Raw genomic sequence first — 11903 nt, 5'->3', positions numbered from 1 at the left:
CATTGCTCGCGCACAAAGAAACTTTTCTCGCCGACATCATCTTACTGTGTGGCATTCTTTCCCCCCCTTATCGGAGTTTGATGCCCTCAATCAAAGCAAACGCGTCACACTATTTGGGCTACATCCCCAAACTGAGGAGGGGGTGGAGGCAGGGTTCGCTTTGCTGCAGCCTTAGTGATGATAAAAGGGTCTTTTTTTTTTTTTTTTTCTCGAGCGGGCTGTGTCAAAGAGCAGCTCGGAACCAGCTGCAGCTGAGTCTGTCAGGCTGTCTCGGAGACGGAGATGCATGGCGCTGTTCACCCCAACGTGGTTCTGAAACCGTTCTGCGTGTCACACCCTGCAATTTCAGCCCAAGACTGAAGTTCATTTTCTGCTCACTGTAACGGACAGCTCCGTGTTCCAGCAGTAAAGTAGGTAAAAAATAAAAAAAAAAGTCCATCGCTTTCTTTTTTTTCCCCTCTCTTCCTTTTTTCTTTTCATTAACAGGCTGACCATCCTGGACAAAATCCAGGGACCTTGCAGAAGTATAAGCACTTCATTTTCTTTTTTCTCATTTTTGAACAAAGCTATTCTCATGGTTAAATATGGAGATTAGTGCATAATGCTTTTCTTGAGCATTAGTGAGCAAACATTTTAGATTTGTGCCTTTTTCATTTTCTTTGTTATTATGCTCTGCTTAGTGTTGGTCTGGCATATAAAGTTCCAATAAAATACATTGAAGTTTACGGTTCTAACATAACAAAATATGAAAAATATCAAGTCGTATGGATGCTTTTGCGAGTTACTTCTGGTTAGCATCACTCGTAATTTATTATCAGATCCAGGAAGTTATTTAAGGTTGAGCCACTTGTCACTTGCTGGGGAGATGCAATACATCTTAACAAAAATGTCAGACTCTGAGAGGCTACTCATCCTCCAACTTTCAACAGATTTAGCACAGCTATCAATTCAGTCGGAGAGTTTGTGAAAATGGGCCACCCGGAGGGAGAGCAAAAACAGAAAAGTTCTGCCGTTCTTCCGCAACCAAAGCTGAACTTTCATTCTTTTAATCTGTTTTACTGTTTTGCATCTGATACGCTTTAAAATAGCGACCTATCCTTATAGCTCTGTGGCAAACTTTTATTTTCAGTAATGCTCCTCTCTCGGTCAAACCGTTGTCTTCTCTTTATCTAGCCCCTTACTCAGCTGTCTTTCAAGTCTTTGACAATTTATTATCTGGCCCTTAAGGGCCCAGATTCTGCCACCTCTCACTACCCCGGATTGTGGGCTGTATCATTACATAAATAAGCCTCAGAGCAACAGCATTCAAAGCTGCCTTGCATCTTTGTTTTTGATCTGCTATGACGAGAAAGCATGTGGCCGTGCTGTTTTTAATCTGGATGTCCTCCTACATGAGAGGTTTGTTCCTTGTGGTATTTACACTTCTTAATGCAGTGCAGAAACTGAGTCATGAGCGCATCAGTCCACCGTATTCACCATGCACAGGACCGTTGCTAGCATCGTATCTCCCTCTTACAGATCGGCAGAGATGTTTGTACAGTGTAGGGGGGAATGTGGACATATGTTGTTGAGTGATTAGCACGCGTCTACTGAAACATTCAGGAGGGAAATGCACATGTTTTCATAGTCCTATTTAAACAGGGTCGAAAACAGGGTCTGTGAAGAATTGACACCTGCAGCTTTTATTTGACACATTTCATGCGTTGTCATGAGTTTGTTGGATGCTGATGTTGACACAGAAGATGAAAAAAATATATTTTCTGTATTTTTCCTGACAAGTAGAAATAATTTAATTCATTAACCCCCTCCCCCCCCCCCTCGGCCCCCCCCGCCCCCTCCCCTCTTTGTTAATACCAAACACATGTAATGTTCTTGCATCTGAAGTGAAGCAGGTTATGAATGCCTTCCCATATGCAGACTCAAATCAGCTGCAAAGGGCCCAGATCAACCCAGGACTGGAGGGATCATTTTTTTCCAGCTGGCCTGAGCACAGCTGGGGATCCTCTAGGAAAGGTCGGGGGGAAAATGCTGGAGAAAAACTTTCCTAGACTTCTTGGTTTGCAAGAGCTCTCAGAAAATTGTTCTACAAAAATAGTTTTTAAACCTCAGGGGATTTACTTTAATATCTTTTTAAATGGATTTGAATGGTGAATTACACTTCTGAATATGAATGCCTTCTAAAATTTTAGAGTCAAATATTTTTTAAGCTGCTCCGTGGCATTGTGCAGTTAGAACATTTAACGTATTTGAGACTGAGAGAATAACTATATAGCAGAAATAATAATAAAATTATCAGCAGGAAAAATAAAAACGGAAACAAGACGAGAAAATAGCCAGTAGTAACTTCACTGGTTATGTGAACATCAGAAATGACCAAGAAACAAGGGAAGGAGGTGATCTGATCAGATTAATCACTTTTTGTTTTACATGCAATCATAAAGTTCTTGCAACTGTTGATGCTCCATATGCTTGATAGTTTTCTATATAGTTTTTTTTAAATATGGATTTTAAAAAGTTGCCACTTATTTCTATTGAAGCCCCCAGTGTCGATATTGTACAATAAGCTTTTGCTGTAATTACAGATGCAGGTCTTTTGGGGTGGGTCTCCATTAGCTGTTTAACAGCCAGATCATCGTCTTTTTCCAAAAGCAGGTTAAAATTGTCAGGTCTGATCTTGCCACAGATTTTCTGGACTTTGACTGGGACATCCACACATTTTTACTTTCATCTGAGACTGAAAGCCCTACTGAAAGGTGAACCTTTGCCACTGTCTCACTATTTCTGCAGGATTGTCCTCTGTTCAGTTCCATCTATGTTCAGAGATAAATCTATACTCTTTCAGCTTTTCATCTTTCCCAGCTGAAGAGAAACAATACCAATGCCAGTCGAGAAACATAGTCCCTCCAGAGTGTCCTGGGTCTTCCTCTGGATCTCCTCCTGGTTGGACATGACTGGAACATGAGGGAGGTGTCCAGGCCAGGAGCCATCTTGACAAGATGCCTGAGCCATTTCAACTGGCTCCTCTCGATGTGGGGAAGCAGCGGCTCTACTTTGAGTCCCTCCGAGATGACAAAACTTCCCACCCTATCTATAAAGGAGAGCTCAGGCACCCTTTGAAGGAAACCTATTTCACCTGCTTGTATCCAAAATCTCCTTCTTTTCGGTCACTACCGAAAATGTGTGACCATAGATGAGGATAGGAACATCGGTCGAACATCGATCGACCGATAAATCACCTTTTGGCTCAGCTCTCTTTTTACCACGACACACCAAACTCTTTATTGTATAAAACAATACTGTGCAGTTGTCAGAAATACAAATATCAAACTCACAGCATACCATATATACCTACTCATTGCTGCCTGCCCAAAAAGTACAAACTCTCTTTAGAGTATTGAGGATGGTGAAATGATGTGCAAAATGTTATAGCTCCATATTTTGAGAAGCACTCCAAGACTGATGTATTCAGTTGGCCCTCTATCTCACAGAACTGGTGGGTATCGTGCTAAAGCTAAAGAAAAACAATTCCATACTTAGGTTAGCTTTGAGTTATTCAAAAGCAAAAAATTCCCTACTGATCGTGTCAGGACATGCCAGTGTTTATTTTAACAGCATTCCTTAAATTCAGGCCTGAACAGTGCCTTCATTCAACTAAGCTAAGAATTTGTACTATTTACATTGTATAAAGTGATTGGTTTCACGACGCCCTGCTGTTCTGTAGTTCTAAACTCTCTAACATCATGCTGTTGCTGTAATTTACTCCTGCAGCCATGGACTCACCCCCTTCACAGATGAAAGCAAAACAGCACCTTAATGTGAATGCCTGCAGATACGTTTTCACTGTGTCAGATGTCTGTTGGATGGAAAACAAACTTCTTTTTTTTTTTCTTCTTCTCATCGGGTTCTTTAGAGAACAGGAAAAGAAGAAGAAGAAGAAGAAAAAAACACTTTCCCCTCAGAAGAAAAAGGAAACCAGTTTCACACAGGAAATTACCAACAAACTGTTTTCCGACAGATGTTTTATTTAATATCTAATACACTTAGGCACTGCTAGATAATAATGTACTTTCTTTTTTCCAGTGAGGACAGAAATTGTGTCCTGAGCAATCTGGTGATGCAAAAAGACAACTCCAAAGATTCCTTGATGGTGATTGAAAAAATGAGCTCCTTTGATAATGATGCTGTTAAACTGTCAGGGATTTGAGAACACACAGTATGAAGCCGTGTTACATGCTGGTTTAATACCTACTGGGTATCCTGCGTGTGTGTGTGCGCGCGTGTGTTTCCAAGAGGAAAAGGTGTGACGGGGTTTATTTGCACTGATGATCCACTTGAGGAAAACCGTTGTGTGTATTTTAAACACTCTAATTCCCTAAAGTACTGCCCCCCTCCCTTTGCTCCCTCCTTGCTCCTGATGCACTCATTACTGTTAGAAATGATGCAGCGATACAGAGAGGAGAAGAGGAAAGCAGGAGTCAAGGAAAAACAGAGAGAAAACGTGAAAGGAAAGGGAAAAATCTTGGTGGTATCTGTTTTCCCCAGTCGTTGCCTCTGGGTCTCCTTTCTCTCATAATTCTTTGAAATATTATACTTTTGGTGTTTGGCTCATATAGCTGTCTTTATGCACAGTGAAAGAGGTTGGCTCTGAATGCATTCTGCTATTTTCCGAAATGGTAAGCTGGTGAGGAACCCTAGAAGTTAGTTTCTCTTCCAAATCCACTGTGCCGTTATGGTGAAAACACTACCTGAGGAGTATAACACTCCCTGTGTGATCAAAGATGACTGCAAGTCTTAAAAATATATATATTTAATACAGAGTCAAAAAGACCTTCTTTGTTGATAACTTCAAGATGTCTCCTGTGTTTAAAAACTCGATGATCAGCTGGGATTTTGACTCATTCTTGCGAGTAAGCTGTCTTAAAATTTTTATGGTTCTTAGAGTTATTTTTTTTATGCACTTTCCCATCCATGCACCCTTACGCCGTGATGTTCAAACCAATCTATTGTGTTATTTGGGTGATGTACAGTATGTGTAGATTTCTTATACACGTTTTGGATGCATCCCTACTCCAACACACCTGAATTGCTTTGGAATCAGTGGTCAGTGACAATTCACTTGATTCATGTGTATTGGAGCAGGGATCCATCCAAACATGGCTGGACTGTGAGACTTCTGCTGACCCCTGATTTAGACATTAATTAGCCCCTATCGACAACTCCTCTAATTCACGGCTTTCAACACTTTTTGTTCAAACAAAACGTAATTCTTTGTGTTCTTTTTATATGTTGGATAATTTAGAAAATAAAAAAAGATAAAAAAAAAAAACACATTGAAAAACACTTTTTACTGGTTCTCTTTACCATGAGTTAACATTTCCTGGAAAACATGTTGATGTATTCAGTAGTTATTTTCCAAATCCTAACAAATACTATTTCCTAGACACTTTAAAAAAATCCTTTCAATTCAATCATACATAAATTCCAATTGATCCTAGTTGTCAGACAGTACAGTTTGCTCAGTTTATAATTCAAATTGGTTTAAAAAGTTTCTAAGGAAACCCAGCAGATTGCATCGAATCATTGACTTGCAGCGTTCTAAAGTCAAGCATTACATTCAGTTTGTAAGTACAACATATGTGACTCCATGTTCCCATCATTTACGAATTTATCTGACACTTTCTGCACACAGAGAAGGCATTTAATTTTTGATTATTACATGTGCATTGTGCATCTGCACGCTCATGAGCGTTTAGATGCACAGCTCAGCTGGTGCATTTGTCTCTGTTGGCAGGAGAGTGTGCCATTTATGTCTAACTTATCTTCATGAGAGTGCTCTCTCATGTACTTTATGTTCATTTATATTTGAGGGCACCCCGGAGCTGGTTTTCAGATCCGCGGCTGTGCGAACACGGACTGGCAAGAGTATAAAAATGCCACAGACTGTTGTGTCTACACATGGGCATAGCCATGCACAGCGCGGACTGGTACCGCAGATTGATGGGAGTGAAATATTCTTTAATCTAAATGTAAATGGAAGTGAAATTTACCGGTGGGTTCTATGTAATTACTAGTGCACGATTTATTAGAGCTATGTTTATGTAAGGTGGAGAGCCAAAACGGGAAAATATGACAGACAGAAAATAAGGCAAAGTGAGTTTTGGGGAGGAGGGGAAGAGTGGGGTCTATATGAAGAGAAGAAATGAGAAAGGGTGGCAGACATATCGGAGTGAAAGCGTAAAAAGAATGGATGATTTATATTTAGTTATGGTTACACGGTGAAGCTGTGTGTGGGTGCCGACTGCAAAGCGAGAGGGAAATAGAAAATGAGAAGACAAAATTGACAAGAAGAGGAGAGGAGCTCTGTATGTGATTCTTCCAAGATGGAGCAGACAGAAGACATGGGGGAGCCAGAGTGGGCTTAAGGACCAGTCTCTCAAAGCCAGAAACTTAGCTTCTGAAGTGGACCCATAACCCTGTGAGCGGTGGTCAATTTGTCACTCTTTTCTATAGTCTGCCCTGATTTGAATCTCACAAGCCCCGGAACTGCAACAAAACGGTATCGTGAAAGGGATCATCGAGTCGCACCGCTGTGCCGATGCCATGAATAGGACTGCAACTCACACTCATGCAAATGAAGGGAACGTGTGTATCTTTTATGTGTGTCAATTTCTCTTTCAGTCGGACTGGATTTGCATGCATTTGCTCAAACTCCCCGTGCCACATTCCAGTGGGGGTATGATTCATAGGGAAGTTTTATTGCACTTTGACAGAAGTTCATTTCATATATCTCAAAACCCTCTGCCCACCCTCACCTCGTTCTTTCACTCCCACACCTCTCCACTGCCCCGCTGCCTCCCTCAGGCTTCCTCCCTGCAGGCTAATTAGCATTTTTGACCTACAGTTTAGAAGGACTCAAACTATAGAAGCACATTTTGTTCCCAAGATTTCTTCCATAATGATTAGTATTCTTCTCACGCAATTGGTTGTAAAGTTTTCTATTATTATTGTATGTGATTTTGTTTAATTATTCTTATTATATTTTTATGTTTCTGCTTTAATTTGGAAATCAATGTATTTCATAGTATCGACTCACAACAGCTGTAAAGACACAACAAAACAAATATTATCAACTGTCTTAAAAGTTTACAGTAAATCAAACCAATGCTGTCCAATATACGGATGTCTGTGTTCAGTTACACACATACCAACTTGATTTGTAATGCTACGCCACCTCATTAGTTTAGACTCTAAATGAAATCCCTTAGTCTGAACAAGCATGTGGCAGCGTTAGACAAAAACAAACCCTTTTAACAGGAAGAGACATTCAGCAGATCCAGTCAGTTTTACCTGTGAACCACTTGGGATCAGAAGAACAGAGCAGAGAAATAGAAAACAAAAAAAAAAGACAACAACACTGGTCTAGAAGTACTTTTTCTAAGATGAGGAAAATGAGGGAACTGAGTGACTATATTTTTATGTCGCTTTCCTGTTGAGTATGTTTTGGTTGAATTTATATTCCCTGGGCAAAAGCTGACAGATGTTGGTCTAGAAATAACACATTGTCTCTATCTGGTTTCATATGTTTGTTGTCATTCTAAATGAAGACATTGAGCATATTCCTACCAGTGAAATGAGACTGAATCAAAACTATTTTCATTCCTATATTATTGACTGACGTTTTTTTTTTGTTTTTTGTTTTTACACATCCAGGTTAAACTCCTTTCTTTGTTGACCTTGGAGACGTCCTGTCAGTGCTTCATCATCTCTGTTATGAGGGCAACTCGGTGAATTAAACACTCACTAGTAGTTCAGAGGTTTTGCTGCTGTAAGAGACTCATGCTGAATGACTTAATTATCTTCCATGAAAACACATTCAATTTAGTTTCTATAAACCAGAAAGTTCCCAGCTTGTATACAGTTCACATTGTGTCAAATTACTTTAATGGGCTTTACTTTACAATCTGCTCAAGGTTGCAGTCATTCTCATGTCTTGTGCACACTTTGGCCTTTCATTTTCATTCATCTTTTCATTAATATGTCTATGAACAGCTAGTTTTGTTAGCATTGATCTTTTGTAGCTTTCCCTCATAGTGGCTTGTGTCTATTACTGTCTGCTGGAAAATTGTCAGTTTTTCCCTTGTTTGTAAAAACAATAATACAGCTATATTAATAACTGATATTAATAGTAAAAAAATACATATTCTGACTCTTTATAATTGGCAAATTTAACATTTTAAATGGAATTACTGGAATAAATGTTAGCGTTTCATTATGAAAAGCTTTTGACGCCTGTGTTTTTCATACTGACTGAAATGATGTCTTTTAGTTGTGGCTTATGTTTTCTGACATTTCTGCATGATTTATGAAGTTTGTGTTTCTTATAAATTTTTAACTGTTTATGAGGAACATATGAATGAACTTCTAGGTATTAAACTGCTGCGTTTAAATGTGGGCCAAATTGTGGCGCGCATCATAAATTATGAAAGTTTAATTTCGGGCTAGAATAGAGAATTTGCCTCAGCGTTCTAATTAGGTCCTTTTGGTCTCTATCATACTCAGCAGATTTTAGATTGACATCACATCCAGCTCCTAGATGGACCAAGGATAATGCTTTGTTTAAATGTCAAGTATTGCCCAAAGTCATATTTTTTTTATGCGCTCAATATTCTCATCAGTTCTTTTCATTCTTTTTGTACCATGTTTGTCACTGCATGTTGGCTAAGTAGATCCCCCACTTGTTCAGCACTGTAAAGTATATTTTTAGAATATATTTTTTTCTTTTTGTGACAATAATATTAAACTTTTTATACTGTATATTTGAGTTTCAGTGCCGCTCGGCAACCAACTGATATCACCCGTTGCTGCGCCCTCTGATTGAGTCAGAAGGGTTCCGGGAAACACATTCGGATAATTTTTAGTCAAACGTGTGAGCACGCTCGAGAGTCCTTACATCTACACTTATTGTACTTCAAAGAAATGGCAGAAAGGATTAAATTTGGTGTTAGAAGGAAGCGCAAAAGCTTTTTGCAGCTCTACATCAGTGGTTGTGGAGGAGGAAAAGAGAAGAGAGCAGAACTGATAGAAAGGGAGGAGAGCTATCATTGTGCTCCGAGCTGATTTGAAGGAGCCCTTCTCTGGCCTGGCTTCGTGCCCTTGTTCTGTTGGCTGCCAGCCATGGCGAGCAGCGCCTAGCAGGGTCAGAGGAGGTTAGGTCACGTGTATCGCAGAAGCAGTTAAAGATCCACTTGGCAGCAAATGGCAAACTCGGCAGTGAAGGTCACATATGCGGAGCACGACGGGCAGCGTGTGGAAAGAAAGAGAAAGGAATCGGACATGAGGATGTGGGTGGGGTGGGAAGGAGATAAACATCTTCCATCTTTCAATTTATTGCTCTCTTTAACTACAGAGGGAGAAGTGCAAGTGATGCGGCAAAGTGGGATATAGGGGCTGACGTTGCTTGCAGTAACATATAGCCCACACAGGAGCTTTATAGTGTTGTTCTGGTGCTGGAAGGCAGAGACACCAAGCAGACAAACAGCAGCTGCTTCTCTATCCATTCAATCCTCTCTTCCATCCAGCTGCTCACAAATATCTCTTAATCTCTGAAAAGGATCATAATTCCCTGAGAATTAAGCACAGCGACGTACGGGATCGGCGGCTCAGCCACGGTGCATGTCGCACTGGTGGTGAGAGCTTTGGAGCCAGAGGACCGGCACCGTGACCCATCTCGGCTTGCTTTAATCTAATCAGTCTCCTCAACTTCCTAATAGGCTGATTTTCCCAACAGTACGCTCCTCTGGGACAGCTTCTGCTTTTATCTGTTGCACGGCTGTTTACTGATCAGAGGTCAGCAAATGGCCTCGACTTCTGTAGAAGAAAACCAAAGCTACATCACAGCACATTACATCCAGAGTCACAGTGATTAATGTGCAGCTTGGGTATACAATTTTGTGTTTATTTCAGTGCCCGAGTGTGTGTGTGTGTGTATGCGTGTGTGTGCTACAATGTGCTCGGCTCGCTCTGTCAACTAGACTTTAATCTAATCTGGTAGCCAGGCCGACCATGGTGACCTGTAATGATTTAAAGCTGACCTCCGCTCTCTAACTCAATACACTCCTTTCTGCTCAGCTGCAGGGTGCATATATGTGTGCTTGTAATTGGGCATATATAGTGCTTTCTGAAAGTATTTACATCACATCAACATTTTCACATATTGTCACATAGCAATTATAAATCTTGGTGTATTTTGGGAGGACTAGCCTTCACATAGGGGGTATCTGCTCTGTCCCTGAACGCCATGGTATTTCTGGTATTTCTGTTTCTTTTGTCTTGTTCTATCACATAAACTATAACAGCCGAGGTTCGTGGTTGTGATGTGACAAAATGTGTAAAGATTATGCCTGGGGATATGTTTGCACGGCACTGTTGGGGCACATTTTTAACCTCAAAACCATAAAAATTAAGGTAAAGATATGGAGATTGTGAGGGTGACTTATAATACCACCTTCACACTGACTCTGTGCCCCCTCTTGCTTCCCACTTAGTCACATAAATATGTTCATGCAGAAGCAAATGTCAGGTTGGCTGACTCTTATCCTCCAGCTGTCTGTTTCTTCACTCTTCTTTTTGACCTTCATTTTGAGTTTATGGGAGTAACCTCCAATCCTATAAACACGGCTCTGTCTAGCCGCCCCTCTCACCAACACCGCAACCATTTTGGAACACACACAAACCTGACCAAACACACACATCCGTGGCACACACACACACACAATGGTTATTGGATTCATAACTGGGAGAGTCCTATCCTCCAGCTCACTGTGCAAGATGAGAGGCGCTGAAATGAAATTCTCCCTCTGAAAATCTCTGCTCTTACCTGGGATTTAGAAAAGCTCTTGTAGGGCTTTCTCTCATTCTCTTTCTCTCCCTCACACGCTCACGTACACGCAGAGTGACGTGCACACCCACACACACGCACACACGCGTGCGCACACACATCATGCCTATAAGAGAGTGCACGCCCAAAGAGAGAGTGAAAAATAAGTAGAGGGAGCAAATGAGAGCCGGGGAGATGAAGAGGGATTACAATGGGGTACATCTGGGATGGCAGTGGGACGACAGGAAGGGGAAGAGGAGCTATGAAGGCACTTAAAAAGACATGGTGAGAAGTGAGTTTTTGAGCATATTGATCTGTCTATCTCGGAGGCTGTGGAGAAAGAGACAAGGGGGACCAGAGATGGTCAATGGGTTTTGAGAAACACACACACACACACACACACACAAAAAAAAAACAGAAATAGAAAACTTATCTGTTCCCATGGCAGCACTGATGTAGTTGTTTCTTTATCTCCATCAGTAAATGAGTAACTGGAATATTATCTTCTCTGTGCTCCTCCTCCAAAAAAACCATTTGATTCTGATGTTCTTACTCAGACATATTTAATGGTCAAGCATTAAATCAAGAGAGGTCATTCACGTCAAATTATTTTTATTGCTTGATTGGTAAAACCATCGCAGTGACAAAGTATATCAAGCTGCCGTTCTAGAGACTTTGGACGTGTTACATGAGTCTCATCAGCACGGAAAGCTTATCTGGGAATTTTAATTGCTTTCGCAATCTTTTAAGTTCACAACTGACCTTGGTGAAACAGCAGCGAACGATATGAACTCACTGGTATACAACCCCTATTTACATTAGATATAAACTCCAACCAAAGCTCAGTTTATTCCAGGTTTGGCTGGTGGTAAAAAAGAAACCAGAACAAACCGTATCAAGCTGCATCTGATGCACATGATGTCATGTCTCACTTTGCTCTTGGCTGAAACAAAGAGCAGGAAATGCTTTTCAAAACTGTATTTTCCATCTTCTACTATCTATACATTTTAACGATGTAATCATATGT

At 40.7% G+C, this 11903-nt stretch overlaps 1 protein-coding gene across 1 annotated transcript in view; it reads right to left on the bottom strand.

The window, feature by feature from the left end:
- znf804b (zinc finger protein 804B) overlaps positions 1 to 386 on the bottom strand; it is a 68512-nt gene extending 68126 nt beyond the window's left edge. The window contains exon 1 of the mRNA XM_081597201.1: positions 1 to 386. Coding sequence (XP_081453327.1) covers positions 1 to 3 — 3 coding nt within the window. The 5' untranslated portion in view covers positions 4 to 386.
- Between the last annotated feature and the right edge of the window lie 11517 nt (positions 387 to 11903).

Source organism: Poecilia reticulata, chromosome 16 (genome assembly GCF_904066995.2).
Source record: "Poecilia reticulata chromosome 16, P_reticulata-male-v2, whole genome shotgun sequence".
NCBI classification, from domain to species: domain Eukaryota; kingdom Metazoa; phylum Chordata; class Actinopteri; order Cyprinodontiformes; family Poeciliidae; genus Poecilia; species Poecilia reticulata.
Note: the sequence above shows the minus strand (reverse complement) of the source record. Positions and strands in the feature narration are given on the sequence as shown.